This window comes from Chinchilla lanigera, unplaced genomic scaffold (genome assembly GCF_000276665.1).
Source record: "Chinchilla lanigera isolate Chin_1 unplaced genomic scaffold, ChiLan1.0 scaffold00014, whole genome shotgun sequence".
NCBI classification, from domain to species: domain Eukaryota; kingdom Metazoa; phylum Chordata; class Mammalia; order Rodentia; family Chinchillidae; genus Chinchilla; species Chinchilla lanigera.
Window position 1 is genome coordinate 6,802,399 of NW_004955415.1, and position 18,402 is coordinate 6,820,800.

General features: G+C 48.5%; 2 protein-coding genes across 5 annotated transcripts in view; one reads left to right on the forward strand and one right to left on the reverse strand.

Moving 5' to 3' along the window:
* Dpysl3 (dihydropyrimidinase-like 3) overlaps positions 1–11,508 on the forward strand; it is a 110,695-nt gene extending 99,187 nt beyond the window's left edge. For all 3 annotated transcript variants that reach the window (XM_005380657.2, XM_005380656.2, XM_005380658.2), the window contains exons 9-14: positions 1,413–1,569; positions 2,186–2,327; positions 3,769–3,939; positions 4,858–5,037; positions 6,638–6,800; positions 8,183–11,508. In XM_005380657.2, coding sequence (XP_005380714.1) covers positions 1,413–1,569; positions 2,186–2,327; positions 3,769–3,939; positions 4,858–5,037; positions 6,638–6,800; positions 8,183–8,271 — 902 coding nt within the window. In that variant the 3' untranslated portion in view covers positions 8,272–11,508. The remainder of the gene's footprint in view (positions 1–1,412; positions 1,570–2,185; positions 2,328–3,768; positions 3,940–4,857; positions 5,038–6,637; positions 6,801–8,182) is intronic.
* Positions 11,509–14,753: 3,245 nt separating this feature from the next.
* Stk32a (serine/threonine kinase 32A) overlaps positions 14,754–18,402 on the reverse strand; it is a 131,029-nt gene continuing 127,380 nt past the window's right edge. For both annotated transcript variants that reach the window (XM_005380662.2, XM_005380659.1), the window contains one exon: positions 14,754–18,350. In XM_005380662.2, coding sequence (XP_005380719.1) covers positions 18,257–18,350 — 94 coding nt within the window. In that variant the 3' untranslated portion in view covers positions 14,754–18,256. The remainder of the gene's footprint in view (positions 18,351–18,402) is intronic.

Genomic DNA, 18,402 nt, shown 5'->3' on the forward strand with positions numbered 1-18,402 from the left:
AGGGGCCAAACACATGAACTGGAAGAAAGATAACTGGCTTTCCACATGTGGAAAACTAAAACTAGACCCATTTCTATCATCATGCACTAAACTGAAATCAAAATGGATCAAAGATCTAAATATTAAAACGGAAACCCTACACTTGCCAGAAGAGAAAATAGGTAGAACTCTGAAAGACATAGGTACAGCAAGAGATTTCATGGACAAAACCCAGATCTCTTGGGAAGTACTGCAAAGAACCAACAACTGGGGTCTCACCTTATTAAAAAGCTTTTGCAGAGCAAAAGAAATCACCAAGAGAGTGAAAAGACAACCTACAGATTGGGAAAAAATTTTAGCCAGTTGCTCCTCAGACAAAGGACTAATACCTAGAACATACAAAGAACTGAAAAAAATCAGATCCCCTAAATTCAAAGACCCAATCCAAAAATGGGCATCTTAGATAAATATACACTTCTCAAATAAAGAAATACAAGCAGTAAGTACATATCTGAAAAAATGTTCAGCCTTACTGATCACTTGAGAGATACAAATTAAAACAACACTGGGATTCCATCTCAGCCCAGAAAGAATGTCTATTACCAAAAAATCAACTAGTAACAAATGCTGGCAGGGATGGGGGGAAAAAGGAACCCTTCTCCACTGCTGGTGGGAGTGTAGACTGGTGCAACCACTGTGGAAATCAGTGTGGAGATTCCTCACAACACTAGGGCTAGAGGTCCCATTTGACCCAGCTATCCCCTTTCTTGGTATTTTCCCCAAAGAATTAAAAGCATCATTCCACACCATGTTTATAGTGGCACAGTTGGTAATAGCTAAGTCTTAGAAACAACCCAAATGCCCGTCAACTGATGAATGGATAAAAAAGATACAAGTTTTTTTTTATATAATAGAATACTATTCACACATAAGGAAGGATAAACTGGAGACATTTATTGCTAAATGGATTCACTGTGAGACTGTACCACAAGTGAAATAAATCAGACACGTGCAAATATCACACTGTTTCACTGGTGTGAGAAACTGAAAGTATAAATAAGAAACAAATTGTACAAGAAATATGGAGAAATGGGAAAAAATTGCTTGAAAGGAGAATGGGGGGCAAGAAGGGAAAAGAAAAAATGAGAGAAGAATAAAGTGGAAACAAAGCTTTGTAAATAAGGAAGGGAAGAGAGATTAGAGGGAGGGGGAGGGGAAGGGAAGAAAAGGCAGAGCAGAATATATTGCGTATAGGTACAAACTCCCTGCAATGAATATGATCATGGTATAGACCTAAATTGTTCCAATAAACTTAAAGTTTTTTAAAAAGGTGGGAGCATGAACTTGAGCCCAGGTCTGCCTGACTTCAGAGACATAGCCTGCAGTAGGCCTCGGAGCCGTGCAAACCTGTTCCTCTTTCCTCCCCCATCCAGGAAATGTGGTCTTTGGTGAGCCCATCACTGCCAGCCTTGGCATAGATGGAACCCACTACTGGAGCAAGAACTGGGCCAAGGCGGCTGCATTCGTGACGTCCCCACCTCTGAGCCCTGACCCAACCACCCCTGACTACATCAACTCCTTGCTGGCCAGGTGGGTGCAAGAATGCCAGGCAGCAGGCGCTTTGTGGGAACACCTGGGGCCAGCTGGCGTGGGGCTGGGCAACCCACCCGCCCACTGCACTTCTGTCTGCAGGGCCCTCTCCCGCAGCCTGGGGCACGAAAAGCAAGCTCTTCCTTCTCTGATTTCTAATGAAACTGCGCAATAATAATGTTCGTAATGCTCACAGCGATTAGTGCCTGCGTGACCTCATTTTTTCTCCATTATAACTTTACAAGCCAGGCAGTATTATTGCCACTTGACAGATTGAGCAACTGAAAGTCAAAGGGCTGAAATGATTTGCCTAAATTCACATAGGTGTTCGTGATGACTCTTCGCCAAAATTATAGGAAGACTTATTTGTTACCGCCCCCAGTGGACATGTAGGATCAGGCCATCACTCATTTAAGTCCTTTTTATTTTGCTCACAAAGAGATGATCCCACCCCCTCATTTTCCAGGTGGATACCTAGGCCCAGAGAGGGTAGGAAACCCACCCAAACTCACACGGCCCCTCAGGGGTTCCAAACCGAAGTAGTCAGACAGCAGATTCTGGTCTCCCCATGTGCCCCACCATGCCCCCGTTCACAGGGCACATTTTTCCTTTGTAGTGGTGACCTGCAACTGTCAGGCAGTGCCCACTGCACCTTCAGCACTGCTCAGAAAGCCATAGGCAAAGACAACTTCACAGCCATCCCCGAGGGCACCAACGGCGTGGAGGAGCGGATGTCTGTCATCTGGGACAAGGCTGTGGTGAGGGACTGAGGTCCAGGGTGGGTGGCCGGGGACCAGATAACCTCGGGCCAGATCACAGGCTGTGGTACCAACCCAGCCAGAGCTGCTGCTCCTCTGAGGGCTGGTGAGGACACGGACGGCCCGGTGCTTTGCACACCTGCTGAGATGCGCATAGAGGGCAGCTCAGCTGCCCTGGGAATCTACCTCCCAGTGATGAATGCCAGGGCCCAGGACGGTAAAGAGGTTTCCACACCTGGAATCTGAGCAACTAGGACCCAGACATACAGCTCCTTCACAGATTGTATGCATAATCTGTGCTTTGAATACCAGGGAATTAACTATTTTTTGAGAGTTTTATGACTTCTTTAGAAAGGGCTAGAAACGGTGCTTTTGAAATGCTAAGCAAAGAGTCTGTGCCTCAGGTCAGTTTGCCCCTCAGCTGTACCCTACACTGAGGACACACCATGCGGCTCTCTGAGATACCGGCTCTCAGTGTCTTCTGGCACAGAGGCCGCTTTTTCTTTTCCTTTCTCACATCATGAGGGATGATAAAAGCAACAGCCAAGGAAACCAAAGACTCTCGGGAAGATTGTAATGAAATTAACAATAAACTCATTGTGATGCTGATTGCTTTTCTGTTTTCAGCACCAAAGAGAATGGGCGTGCACTTAGGTCTCATTCCTCTTCATAGTCTAAGCCACCCAGACTTTTTTCTCCTTGCCTCCTGGGGAGCTCAGAGCTAGATTTTAAACTCAAGTCTTTTTTTACTCAGACCTTTCATTTTAAGAAGTAGAAAAGATCAATTTTTTTGCCTCTTCTCTTACCTGGTTAGCTTTCATCTTTTTTTCATAATTTTATACTTATGAATATATGTATGTGTGTATCCTAGCACTATTGGAATTTGTTAAAGGGTAACGTATACGCTCCTGTGTTACGTAATAATGTTTCAGCCAATAATGAACTACATAAGGGGCACCTGACATCTTCTTGCCTAGTTTTAGCACCGTGGTCTTAGTTTGTGCTGTGTACACTGAGGTTCTGTGACATCCACACGATGATGGAGCTGCCACTGGCGCCCTTCTCAGAACACCCCCGTTAAGTGACACATAGCTGTGTATTTTAATTGCCACCATGATACATCCTCAATAAAGAACACTTGGAAACCCAAGCACTTCCATGAAAGAAAGCACAAATCTCATAATTGGGCAGTGTGGGGATGACCTTTGTTATAACTCAGATGAGACCTTGCACATTCGCGCATACACACACACACACACACACACACACACACACACACAATGCGTGGGAGCTCTGCAACCCCACTGAGCCCCGGGTTGCTGGTCCGGGCTGGGCAAGGGCTGCGATCGAGGACATCTGCCTCTGCGAGCAGAAGCCCTGCGCTGATCGAGGTAGGTGCCAGGGGTCGGATGCACATACAGAATGTTCCGTATTCCACTAGGCCACAGGAAAAATGGATGAAAACCAGTTTGTGGCCGTGACAAGCACAAATGCTGCCAAGATCTTTAACCTCTATCCGCGCAAGGGGAGAATATCCGTGGGTTCTGACAGCGACCTGGTCATCTGGGATCCAGATGCCGTGAAGATCGTCTCTGCTAAGAACCACCAGTCGGTAAGACCGGGCCGGTGGGCGGCGGGACGGTGCGGGAGGCGGGAGTGTGTGCCGGCCCCATCCGTGAGGTGAAGCGGGTTGTGAGTGTGTGGGTGTGTGGGTGTGTGGGTGTGTGGGTGTGTGGGTGTGTGGGTGTGCTTAGCGCAGGCTGGTCTCAGCAGCTTGGAGCTCACCCTGTCTACCCCGCTCCTGCCTGCCCAGTGGATGCCCAGCAGAGGGCGCTGCTCTCACAGGGCTGGCACAGGCTGATAGGCCACCCTTCCCTGCTCATCCTGAGGCTTTCTGAGCCTCAGTACTTTGTTTTGCAAGAAGGGAAACGCTGTTTTTCTCATCTCTTCCCGTCCATGTGCAGAATAATAACCAGACCTCAGCATATACAACAGGAGCTTCTTACGCGTTAGTGAGAAATGTTTCAGGCGCTGTGCTTTGAGCAGCCGGCCAGGGGCAAATGCAGCGTTTACACCCGGACAGCCCGACTCCCAGCTGACGTTTCCAGCCACTCTGCAGGGATGTCTCCCCTTTGTTGAGTCAGGGAAGGAGGCAGAGAGACCCGTTTTGGGTGATGCTGGCACACTGTGTCTTATCCCATGTAATTCTGAGCGAGTGGGGACCGTGGGCTGTAGGGCCCCTCGTGTAACACTGGGGAGCATGGGACTCCCCGGTACTCCGCTGCGCTCGGAACGCTGGCCGCGGAGGTGGACTTCCGCTTGCACACCTTGCTAGAAGGCCAGTCCTTCCCGGCGAGTGCCAGCCTCCTGGTCCCTTCTGTCCACTGAAAGATTGCAGATTCTCTTTGTGAGTTTTTCTTGCAGACCTAGTTTCTAGCGACTGAAAGCAGGTTGCCAGACACAGACTGTGACCGCTGTTCTTCTGCCTTTCCTCTGCCTGTCCCCTGCCCTCCCCCCACCTCCCCCCAAGGCTGCAGAATACAACATCTTCGAAGGCATGGAGCTGCGTGGCGCGCCCCTGGTCGTCATCTGCCAGGGCAAGATCATGCTGGAGGACGGCAACCTGCACGTGACCCAGGGGGCTGGCCGCTTCACCCCCTGCGGCCCCTTCTCGGACTACGTCTACAAACGCATCAAAGCCAGGAGGAGGGTAAGAGGTGGTTCAGCCTGCGGGGCGAGGCCCGCGTGTCCTGTGCTGGCTCAGGCGCGGTGACCCCAGGACCTTGGGCCGGTCTCCTCTAGACGCTCACAGAGCCAACCCGGCAAAATGCTCGTCCTGAGCAGCCAGCACGCGCTTAATGTGTTGTGGGAGTTTCGAAAACAGGCTATTTTCCAAATCACTTCCTCACGTTTTATATTCCAAATAATGTACAGTTTGAATCATCTGTGATAGTCTTTGTAAAAATAGATGAAAAGCTCTCAAAAATCCCCTGGAGGAAGGTTTAAAGCAAGAACCAATAGTCCATACCCACCAGTCCCTGTCCCAGCCTGACCAGGGCTCTTCTGTAGGGCTCACGCTTACAACTGCTCGCTACTGCGGTTCAGATACAGTCTTACTGATGTCCCTGATTTTGTACACACACACACACACACACACACACACACACACACACGGGCACACACATGTACACACACATGCGTGCATGCAGAATGGCACCAATTCATTGAAGGTTGATGATCACCACTTCCTTGGCAGATCTCCCATCTCCGAGTCCCCTTGCTGTAATGGGGGGGCTTCACCCAGCAAGGTCAGACCAGATCCACACGCCAGTGTCAGCCTGAGAGAGAAGGGAATGGAGCTCAGCTCCCTAGATCTACCTCATCTTTCCATTCACGTAACTTGGACTCTAGAAGTAAAGAAATGCCGATGCTCTAGAGTTGTTGGTGCGATGAAATCCCTCTTGAGTCGCTGTCCTTGTGAGTCTGCTGAGCTCGGCTTCTGTGCCTGTGCCTGAGTCAGGAGCCTGCAGGAGGGCGCAGCGGCAGGGTGCCTTGGGGCCTTGTGGTGGCCCGGCCCGAGCCCAGGAGCACTGGCCAGTGATCACATGCGTTGGAGGTCGGGTGCTGGCTGTGCTCCGGCCCTGGGTGGTCTTGCTGCGCTGTGTGATGGGCCGAAAGCCCCAGTGGAGAAGCCACTGTGTTCCACGTGACCGTGCACCCAGTGATTGGCATGGTGCCCAGCGCAGAGCAGGCGCCCGGTTACATTGCAGGCTGGCTCTGCAGCCCCAGGTCAGGTTCACAGCCACAGCCAGAGGTCAGCAGTCTCATGTCAGCGCCTGCCCATGTTGATCTGAGCCACAGAGCGTGAGGGTGAAGATCCCACGCAGCCCCACCTCACAGCCAGCATGTGTGATCGCGGCTCAGCCTGCTGCCTTTCCCCATGCTCTCCTAGCCCCGGGCCGCTAGTCCTTCCTGTCCGCAGTGGTTCACCTTCAGACCTGCATTGTGTGCCCTCTGTCTGCTACATCCCCCACACACAGCTCCTCTGCGTCTCCCCAGGCCTCCTCCCTCCCCAGAGCCCAAGCCCATATCACAGTCCTTTGGTCCTGCAGATGGAAGCTCATCAACTCAGGAAGAGTCTCATGGGCCGTCTCCATCTCAATCCAATTGTGACATCTTTCTTTATTGTATACTGTTTCTCCCCTCCTTAAAGTACTTTCATCAGTACCATTCTCTGCTTTCCTGCACACATAAGGAGGCCCTAAACTATTGAATAAATGAGGGGTGACATGTCATTTCTCTGGCCGCAGATGGCAGACCTGCATGCCGTCCCGAGGGGCATGTATGATGGGCCCGTGTTTGACCTGACCACCACCCCCAAAGGGGGCACCCCTGCGGGCTCTACCCGGGGCTCTCCCACCCGACCCAACCCACCTGTGAGGAATCTCCATCAGTCGGGCTTTAGCCTGTCAGGTGAGTGGGACAAGCTGGTCAAGGGAGAGGGAAGTGGGAAGGGGAAAACCAGTTCTCCGGGGGCACAGGGTGATCCTGTGAGCTTTCCTGGATCTCGTTTTCCAGCCCAGAGCTGGTATCATCTTTAAGGGAGGTCACAGGGGGAAGCAGGAGGGTTTGCTGAGGCGGCAAAGGCTCAGGTCAAAAAGTCAGACAAGCCACAGGCAGGTTAGAGACCCAGGCCAAATGATGACAGCTGCTGCTGAGAGACCAGACCTGGCTGGGGGCAGGGAAAGGGAGCTGGTTTTCACTCTGAATCAAAAATGATTTTCTAGGCTAACCTGTGAGAACTATGCAGTATATATTTTGTGTGCTTTTAAACTTGCACTGGTTAAAGGAAGGCTTGCATCATTCTTCTGCTCAAATTTCTCGATGCTTCTAGCCGAGGATTTTTGCTGTATTCTCCCCTCCATGCTAGTAATAATGCTAACAGAAGCTTCCACTGATTGAATATTCACCATGGCTTACTCCTTAATTTTATTTATTCTTTTTAAGAACGCTCTGAGATAAATGAAATGGAATTGCTCAGTTGCACCATAGCCAATAGTCTTAACACAGGGAATAATGATAGATTTGTATCCTGATCATGAACAGTTTAAATATAAGGGAAGCGAGATAACCAGAAAAGATATATTCAAGTCAAAAATTACAGCATATAGGGAATGGAAGGGGAATGAGAAAGAGAAGAAACGGGAAGAAAAGGATAAGAGAGGTGGGAAAGTGACAGAGCATTCAAGGTTTTGGGGTAACTTTACCGAGGTCTCATCCTGCTGATTCCGAGCAGCTTTTGTGGGTGTTTTAATGCTTAGCGTTTGCCCTGCTCCCTGGGTTCTAAATACTCCATTCTGAGCGGACCCAAGAGCACATTGCTTCCTTTTGAGGAGCCACTTCCGGCTGGGAGGCCTTAAGCAAGTGCCTGGCCTCCTTGAGTCCCGGCCCTGCCCTCCCTGAGCCGCAGCAGGAGCAGGGAAGCAGCGCCTGGGGGTGGGGGTGAAAGGACGTAATGGTTGAATTCTTGAAACATCACCGCCACAGTTCATGAAAGGAGCTGTGCTTTACATCCTTCTCGTTCCTTTTCTTACTATTATTACCATGCTGAGGGTCAGAGGAAATCTTGATAAGAACTTGGCTTTTCCTTGCAGGAGGTAGTTCTCTTCCCGAAGGGGAGAATAAATATGAAAAATTCAAGGTTTGGTATAAGTTTTTTGGGAGATGACACATTGGGAAGGCGCTTAGTGTCTTACACTCTTAGAATTAATCAGTTTCTCTTTTGCTCATATCCCTCTCCACTCCTTACCTTTTTTGTTTTTTCTTCCCTCCCCTCTGGGGGTTTGTACCTACAGGCACCCAAGTGGATGAGGGGGTCCGTTCAGCCAGCAAGCGCATCGTAGCGCCCCCTGGAGGCCGCTCTAACATTACATCCCTGAGTTAAGCACCCTCTCCCCAAAGGGGGGACAGAAGCAAGATGAGATTTTTCTGAAGCCAAAATGGTACACCAATATTTAAGAAGGAAAGCAAGTCCAAACGGTTGCGATCTAAAGAATCAATAAGCCTCAAGCCTTATGTTTCTCCATGTTAAGCTCGCTTGCTTAGCTTTACGAATATTGCTTTGTTTTCTGTTTATGCATAGCCTTGATTTGTTGGACCCTCCCCGCCCCCATTTACATGCATGCAATCAGACAGGCCACTAAGGTAAAAGAGTCTGCTATATTCTAGTGTTGAGAGCGTGTGTAGTGCCGCATCTTACGACAAGGGGACAGACAAGCTGGGAGGTCAGGGAAATGGACAAAAGGGACGCAGGTTATTTGGGGCGAGTGGGTGGTGGGAGCCCAGCGCGAGGTGGAGGGCACAGTGGAGACGGGGTCGGGTGTGTAGGAGGGAGGCGGGTGGGCCGGGTGAGCAGAAGGGGTGTTGTGTACTGTGTTGATGATGCACGTTTATTTCCACGGAGGGGCCACCAATGGCAGCTGTCACTGAGGTCCCCTAGAGTCTGCAGAGAAGGTAGGCTAGTCTTTGGGTTCTGGATTTGTCACGTCCCTCCCTAGTAGATTTTGTTTCTTTGAACGTTTATTAAAACACCAAAAACCCAACCAGTTCTCCCACCTGCTTGATTATGCCAGCGTTTGTTTGGGCCTCTTTCTCGGTGTTGCTTTCAAATCCTCCTCCTTCCTGGGTGGGGAAGGTTGGATAAGGAGGAGCAAATGATACATCATCTCTTCCTCTCATCCTCCCTGCCTCTTCGGTGCTCTTAAAAATCAACAACTGAGGACACAGCACAGGCTCCTGGGCGGAGGGCAGCAGAAGCCGAGATGATCCTCCCTCTACCAGGTGCTGGGGAGGCCGTTGGGTGGCATCTGCCTTGGGACTTTAGCTCAGATGGGCAAGTGAAGGACCTCTGCTGCCAATGGTGGGCACGGGGTTCTCTTGCTCTGCTGAGATCCAGGCACATCAGCAACGGCATAGAATTTTTTAATCAATTTTTCTTTAGTTCCCTAACTTTTACTACTAATAGGTAGTCTCAACTTATATGGGAATCAAGCAGAGATTTGGGAAAGTCAGTCTTAACCAGAGAGAGTGCTTTCTGTAAGCCTGGTTCCGCTTATCAGCTCTAAGCCATCTGTTTCCTCCTGCATTAGCAGATCCTTGGGGGAACCTTGGTTTTGGTACCAAAATCCCAGAGTGAGTCACAGTGACCCGTGACATGACGTGGTTTCCTGAGGGGGGTGGGAAGGGGATTAGTGGAGCGTTTGCATCACTTGTCTGGTAGTGCTGAGTGTCCATTTCCTTATCAGGCCACTTCTGAAAACTCAGTTTTGGAGCAGATTCTGAATGAGCCACGGGGTGGAGAGCAGAACTGAGACACTGCCTTCCTTACGCAGGAAGAGCACCTTAAGCCTGGGCTCAGACTTTTGTGCCCTGGGGAACCCAGCGGGTGGAACCCCATGTACTAAGTACTTTGAAGCGAAGAGCAGGCCTCATACACCTTTTAAGTGCTTAGGAGAAACCATTGCCTCTGGCTGCAGTTGTTTTTTGTTCTGTTTCTGATGCTGGGGATTAAACCCAGGGCCTTGCATGTGCTGGGCAAACCCTCTGCCGCTGTGCTGTGCCCCAGCCCTGACTGCAGGTTCTAATGAACTAAAGATCAGAGAAAAGTGATCGTTTAGCTAATGAGAATGTAGACATAGCTAAGAAAGAGCAGTTCCCCTAGCAAGCCACCTTCTGTTCTAATCATGAAGAAGGCTTTTTCATCTTCTCATGGGGAGTCTTGCTATTTAAGGGTCTCATGGTGCTTTTCTTTTCAGGAGGACTTTAGTCAAAAAGAAAAATATAGCTTTACTTCATGATTCAAACATTTGAGAGCCTACCAGGGATCTCAAAATGACTGTTGTATACAGAGGCTGAATCTTATACCTCAGTGGCCAGGCTGGTCTTTAGAAAGGGTGCAGTACCAGCCATGTCCACCAGGTGGAAGAAGAGACACGTGAATGAACTGTAGTGTGCGCATCGCGACTGCACCATCCACACTGTACTGGCCGGAGCCCAGCTCATCCGTCCATGTGCTCGCATTCCATGAAGATAAGTCTTGCTTGGGCCGACTGCGCTTCGGCAGTGCACTCGGGACTTCGGCAGTGCACTTCCGAAAAGCAGCATGCAACCAGAACTTTTCCGTTCTGCGTGAGCTCCCCATGCTATCTCAAAGTGCCCTTGGGATGAGCCCCACTCTCTTAGGAAGCCTCCCTCCTTCACTCGCCATTAAAATGTTCAAGCAAAGAGATTCCTGAGGATTCCTAGAAAACTCCCCCTTCTTTTCTTAAGGCGGGTACTGAGTAACACATTAAGTTAAAATTTATACCCAAATTTGTTCCGTTCCATAGACCCATTGAACAGCCCTATGCGAAGGGCTTAGGGGTAGGAAATAACGTGGCGTCTCTTCCCAGACCTGCTGGCCTGTCACCCAAGTGCAGGGGGGTGCACTGCATCCTCTGTCTCATCCCCTGGCCTGACTCCCCCGGGAGGATGGCCCTGCCACTCCCCAGCTTCCCCACCTTCTCATCCCGCCAGAGCGCTTTGGTGAGGGGGCCGCAGGGTGGGTGGGTAGTTGACAGTTTATCTGTAGAACTGCTAACTAGCGATTCCTTTTACTCTGACAAATGAGTGTGGTCATAGTCATGCCTCAAATGGCTTTTCATTTCGAAGTCCACTCACTGTGGCGATATTTTCCCTGGCTGTACCCAGAAACTCACCCTCTTCTTCCAAAGCCTGAAGCCCCGGCCTGGGCTCCATGCTGCTCACCGTGAGACGCCCCTTTCAACAGGGCCGACACTTCCCACCTTCGCTTCCTGCCACAAGGCTCCCAGGGCCCCGCGCCTAGACCGGCCCAGCATGAGTCCTCGCTGCACTCGCGGTCTGTCGGGGCAGCCGGCATCCTCCCGAGTTCCCCCTTGAGAAGTGGTGTGTGGGTGTTCCGTCCTGTGTCTGGTGGGTGTGAACAGACAGTGACCCTCCCTGTGATCTGTGCTAGCTGTGCGGCAGCTCACGAACACAAAGAGCTGTCGGGTTTGAACCGTGAAGAAAACCGTGTATTGAGTTAGCTGAGATTAAAGAAAAAAAAAAAGTTCATCAAGTGACTGTTCATGTAAACCTGGTTATTAAAATAACTGTAAGATTATCAGCATCGGTCTCCAGTCTTCTGTGTGTGATGCGCCGTTGCACCGACTCTGTCAGAATTGCTCAGTAAGAGATTGCCAGTTGGAAGCACAGGTCTGGGGACAGCGGTCACCTGGAGAAAATTTCGTGTGTTTTTTTCTGTGTTTTCACTGAGGCTGAGTCATTAGTTGAGGCCACAGAGCCCAATATCCATTACTGAAATATTGGGGAATGATTTTCCTGTGAGTCATCAAATTTAGTGTCAATATTGAGTCCTGACCATTTGCAATAAATCTAGTCAAGTCCAGAAGAGAACCTATAAGGTTTTTCTTTGTTATCCCTTAAAGCTGTGCTATCCATTTGCTTTGTAAACGTGCTTTTCTACTTTCTAAAAGCCTGGACTTGGGCCAAAAAATCCTCCAACTAAACCCATGTCAAAGGTTATTGTTTAGCACGTAGCTCAAGAGGTCAAATGAATGTTCAGACCAATCGTTAGCTGTGCCTGCTCCTCTGAGAGCTTTAAGGTGCATCTCAGCAGACTAAAGGCTTTGAGAAACTATAGGACAAAAACTGGGGGCACTGCTCCATGGTAGTGCGCTCACGAAGCAAGTGCACGGCCCTGGGCCGGATGCTCAGCGTGATAGAAACAGTAACAGAATAAAAGTCCAGTCCAGGGTTTGCAAAGCTTTTGACTGCTGAGCCCTTCCACCCCACGTCATCTTTCACATCCCATCAAACCAGCTATACTTTCCCTGTGGGGAGACACTGCAGAGTCCAGGGCTCATCTGTACAAGTCTGTTCGCACTGGAAAGGTTGGACTAATGTGTGGGGATGAGGGTGCAGGTTTGGAAGGAAGAATTTAAAATCCAGTCCAGCTGGGAAGCTCAGGGATGGATGTGGGCAGATGTCAGAATGCTGCTTCTTTCCAGCTCAGCCCTGCCATGCCTTAGTATGAAAGCCCTTTCCCTGTGGAGGCAAAGCTGGTCCGCAGCACCTCTAGGTTTCCATTTCTCCTGCTTATGAGTCTCAGAAGGAGGAGAGGGTTTCCTTAGCCTCAGTTCCAGCCAGAGATGGACCCAGGGTCATGTTCTGGTCTGGGTCATGTGTATACCATGAACTGGTCACAGTGGCCAGTGGCTGCACTGAGCTGGCTGTACCAACTCACAGAGCCAGCCCTTGGGCTGGGGCCGCCTGAGCCCTGAACTGCACAGACTCAGTGACTCCACAGAGAAAAGAAAGTGAACTCGAGCAGGGGTTGGATGCTGGGAAGGCAGAGGCCGCACCAGCTGTGGCACCGTTCTCAGGCCTGCAGGCGTGGATGTGCAGCCCGGTTGTGCATACGCTGGGGCAGGCAGGGAAGGGCAGGGAGCCTGGGGAGGCTGATTCTAATTAACTGCTCTTCCATGTGACGAGTCCCTCTTGGTTTGCTAGAACAGTGTCTTGGATACAGAAGCTGAGTGAGGGTCCGTTTTAACACAGAAACTGACACCCTGGGCACATCCAGCGTTGTTTCACAGATGAAGTTCCAGGTTCGATTTTTAATACACTTTGGTGCAGTCTCATGGCTCTAACTTGGAACCAGTGAAACACCTCTCCCTGACTGTGACCAAGGGCCACAGCTCTCCTGAGGGTTCAGAAAGGCTTGAAGGGAGAAGTCGGCACTTACACAGACCTCAGGATGCAAAGGGATGAGGTGATAGTTTTAGAATGTTCCTGAAAAACCTGTGTAGGCTGGAGGTCAGCGTCTGAGTCACATCTGAACGGCGAGGAATGAAATCCCTGAATGTGAACAAGGGCCCTCTGGCTCCAAAGAATCTTCTGAAGTCAGCTCTCCTACCCCCAACCCATCACAAAGGGGGCATCAACCATGACCAGGAAATAGGAGGTAGAAGAGAGAGAGCAACCCTCAGCAGTGAATCACTATGAGGTGTCACCAAATTATATTTTAGAAACTTTATTACAGTAAAGGACACATGGTCATGAATCCCCTTCAGATTATTCCCCCTCACTTCCAACATACTTACCAGTCTTGCCACTTTCTCAAGCAGCTAAGTTCTCTCTCACAAGTGTCTTTATGAGGTATGATCAAAAGTACAGTGGGTAAAGGCTCACAAAAATATTAGAATGAGAGCCAAACATGGTGGAGCATGCCTGTAATCCCAGCACTTAGGAGGCTGAGGCAGGAGGATCATTGTGAGTTCGGGACCAGCCTGGGCTACAAAGTGAGTTCAAGGCCAGCCTGAACTTCATAGCAAGACCCTGTCTCACAAAGATATACATATATATATGAGAATGTCTTCATTCAGTGGCTCCAACTGACTCGGGGTACCATGCGACTTCTGTCTCTGCCCCAGAGTCAAAATGACCATGAAAAATAAACGGTTTGAACCAATTCTAGACATCAAGGTAGCCAGGACAGCACAACTGAAGACACTCATGAAAAAAGACTTCTAGAATTGCTTAAGATGAGATAAGTATATTTGAAGTAACTTGGAGTGTTTTGAAGAGATTTGATGGCAATGTGTCTTTTGCTGTAGTAAATTTTCAAACATAAAATTTAGATTTACCGTATTTTTTGATCATCCTCATATTTAAGGTTGGACCTCTTCACAATCTAAAGAGTTCTAGACCCTCCCTGCCCTTCACTCTCTGGCCACTGAGAACAACACAACAGGTCATTGACAGGGCCTGGACAACATGCAGGAATTTAAGACCAGCAAGAATCGAAAGAGCCTACTTATTCCAGGCTAAATCCAAGGAACCAGTGGTTCTCCAGTTACTGAGCGACTGTGGGCCTGAGATGTTTGCTGAAAGCTCCTTTTGTTCTCTCTGAAGGTGGAAGCGGCTTCCAGCAGCAAGAGTTACAAGTGTTCTGTTATCTGCCTATCACCAGTCATAGGCGTTGGGACATCTGCTGGGTCATGTTCTGATGTATGAAACAGGACAGGACCCGAAGGGGCAGGGTGCTGATAAAAGAGGCTAATGGGCTATCTGTGAAGTGGAGGTCACAGTGACAGGCAGAAAGGGGGACCCCAGGCTGTGCTCCCTGCAGTGTGAATGCTGGAGGGTCAGGGGTTTTAGTTTTTCTATAGGTTGATAGGCACGATTGCTGCGTTGAACGTTACAGAGCACCCTTTCTAACTTCACCTTATCTCCGTGCTGAGGGACATTCACAGCGGGTTATGAAAGTAAAAACAGATGACTTTTGGCCCCTCAACACTACCTCCAGGGAAAATACACGATACAGACACACAGCTGACAAAGGTCGATGGTTGAATGTTGCACAAGACATTTAATGCACACAGGCACACTTACACTATAGATGCGACAGCCCAACAGAAGCACATTGCTCATTCAAAGGTGGCCAGAGAGGCTGCCAGTGTATGACAGCATAGAAAAGTGAAGTTTGGGATTTTAACATCATTGTTTAATATCACCCAGACACACTGAGCTTATCATAAACAAGGAGCACAGGTAGACAGAAGTAGGAGACCATATTTTGTGTAGACAGAATACAAGGACGTTTGGGTACTGAAACAAACAGTACTTCTTGTGCCTGTTCATTCAGCTTTTGAAGTGCCTAAGCTTTAGCATCACTCCTCAGCCACAAGCAGCAACACTGGTGCATTCATAGCTGCATTAATACTCTTTCTTCCTGGTTATGTATTCATCCCCCAATCTAGGAAAGCTATAATGACAGGAAATGTCATTTCTGGTTAAAATTCTCCTAGTAGATGAAGCCTAACCACCAATTAATTAGATATCTCTAATTGTTTTAGCAGTACTGTGTGCTGCTTGAAGTTCATTCCTGCCCTAGCAGTGACCTCAGCCCAACCAGTGCTGCCAGGGGGGGTGTGTTATCCATTAGCGCCACGTATTCCTCCGTGGTGTTAGCAACTCCACAGGGGCTGTGGGGCTTGGCTCCCCCTAATCTTTTCAAGGTCACCGAGTGCACCAAAGGTGAGGTTTGCTGCAGTACCAGAGGGTTGTAATCAGGATGCTCTGACCTTTAAAGCCTGGTCAGGCTTTTCAGATGCTCTATGCAGATAAGGGTGGGAGCTGTCAGGAGAAAAGATTCCAGGAGCGCCAGACAAAATCATTGCATTTGTCATCCTGTTTTTTAAAATTCCCAGCTCTGCGCATTATCAGGAATCTAGATGAGACATGTTCCATTCAGCAGGCTATTAACTTTTGGCCCAAATTGTGGAATAAAACCAATGGATCTGATTTCAACAACAATCAGCATAAGATTTAGGTGGCTTTTTGGTTTTGGAAAGTTTTTCTTGTGCATCTTTAAAATGCACAGGTGCTTTGAATTAGTTATTCTACCGATGAGTGTTTTTCTTTTCTTTTCTTTGGTCATCTTTGTTTTTAGTGTTGTAAGGGATCAAACACAGGTCCTGATGCATGTGGGCACTCAGTCCGCCCATGAGATACAGACCCAGCCCAGTGCTTTTTCTTTGTTAACTCAAATCGCGTTGGGGCCCATCATCTGAGTACCCTGGGGGCCCATTTATCCCCAAACCTCGGCTCTCTCAGCAGTGAGTCCATGGTTCCAAAAATCAACAGCCGTGTTTCAGGCACAGAAATCATCTTACTTGTGATAAAAACAAGGGGTTCAAACTGCAGAGATGGTGTGGGCTCCTATCCCAACTGTTCATACATGAAACAGCACACACCATTAGCTCTCTTCACTGTGGTGAACGGGCTGGTCCCACTGTGCCTTGGTAGACATTTCTGAAAAACTCTCCTTTAAGGCTGCACCTGAGGTCCTGGCAGGAGGAAGAACCAGGTAGCAGGAGACCTGAGTCCACAGCACAGCAAGGTTTAAATGCAGACCACAGGATGGAAATGGGCAACCACGCAGATGGCTCTGGCCTCACGTGGAGTTACCAGTCTGGAGCTGGATTCAGTCACCTTTCCATTGCTGCCCTTAGACCCATTCTCCTCTCTAAAAGTCAATCCTACCAAGTGCTTTGAGCTTCAAGTGTTAGGGAAAAAAATCACAACAGCATAAGCAAGTGACACGTGGCAACTAGAGAGAAAAGGAATCACACAGTGCTTTTTTGTTTTTGTTTTTTAACAAAAATATGGTTGCTGTTAAAGCAGAGAGGTTTTATTTCACAAGTGGGCCAGAAATTCTGGGCCTATGAACTCATAAATGCTTATCTTAGGCTCAACTCTAGCTTTCCATCCATGATCAGTTGCCCCAGTGTGACCTCCTTCTAAAATCTCTGCTCCAGCGGCGGGTAGCCATCTCTCTTTCCTTTCTCGTCTATTTCTACCCATCCGGCTTTCCAAAGAGGCAATGTTCTGGTCTTCTCTGTTGCCAACTTACTGCTATCATAGAGGCCCATACTGTGCATTGGCAAGGACAGGTCTAGGTGATCTTTTGTTAAGAGGCTGATACAGTCCTCCACAAAGCCTGTTCATTTTTGATTCTATCCAGTGTCATTAGAGGGGAGCCCAAAATAGTACTTCCATAAAGATCTCTGTGTCAGCATAGTGAAGTTATATGCACACTGAGGTGAGTTACACTTTGCAAATAAATAACATGTGAAGAAAAAGCGAGGGTCATATTTCAAATAGGTAGTTCTGGCTGCCATTCTTGCAATAAGCATGAAGAAAGGAGACCCGATACCTCTGTCCCTTAGCTGCTATGAACTTGACCTCGCAAATGTGTGGGCAACCCTGCTCGAAGTGTACTTCTACACTTCTAGTCATGGATAACTCGCCCAGTATTCTCATTTGCAGTATTAGCCAAAATATAATAAAAACTAAAGAAGCAAACAAAAACAGTGACTTCTTTCCTTATGGAAGTGCAACTCCCCATGCTAGGCTTCACTGAGAAAAGCTACTTCCTACATGTTATGGTTAACTGAGAGATTTTCCAAGGGTAAGTTTTACTTTGAGGCAAATTCACTTCTACCATACAATATAACACTCATCCTTGCAATTTCCCTACACTAGGGAATAAACATACTGTCAGTGGGACTATATTTTCCAATCCTCTGCAGATCCTATCTCTGCTAACTTTCAGGGGACATCCAGCCCTCAAAGATCACTGGAGGAAAGCAAGCAGGGTGCTAATATTAACAACTAGCTTGCTGAAAGGGGGGAAAAAAGTTGCCCTGATTTGCTGCATTTGCTGATTTCCATGTTAGGCATCTTCTCGTCATCACCAAGCTCAAGCTACTGACAGGAGATGGACAGGTTCCCCAGCACAGCACTAGAGGTTTTATAAATCTATGCTGCTTCTAATCTGACCCAATGCCTTTCTTCCCAGTGAAACGCTGCATTCCTACCTAAGCAGGCTTTGGAATTCTGACCTCTTTAGGAAGTTTTCTAGCTCTGAGGAAGCTCCCTGTATTCAATGTACATTCATCACAGTGTAATCAGAAGGAATGGAAAAATAAATCTACATCCAGATATTTCTTTGAAAATATAAAGGCCTTGTAGAATAGCAATTGTGGCAGTAAAAAGGCAAGGTACAGCTCAGCTGGTATAACCCCTCTCCTTCTGGATGGATGAACTGAAGCAGAAAGAGGATTAAATGACTTGCTCAAGGTCACAGAGTTAATTAGAAGTGAAGCGAGGTCCCAGGACCTCAGGCCTGGGGACTTGTCCCTGGATCATGCCGCATCCTTCGGAGGATGTTCCTTCACGTTTCTAAGCATGAGGTGTGGAGTGGCAAGAACTACTGTCAGCTCTTCTTGGAGTGGACAATCAGAAGTTTCTGGCCTGAGATGCCCAAGAAGCCCCCGAGGGCTTTACAGGTTGTTGTTCTGGCTGTCTTCTTCTTGAGGGCTTTTGGTTTGTTCCAAGGCTAGATCTGCCTGTCTTTTATTCAAGTCCCTTTTTACTCTTAAAAGAAAAAAAGAGTTTTATTCTTTGAGAAGAAGAATGCAAACCTTAA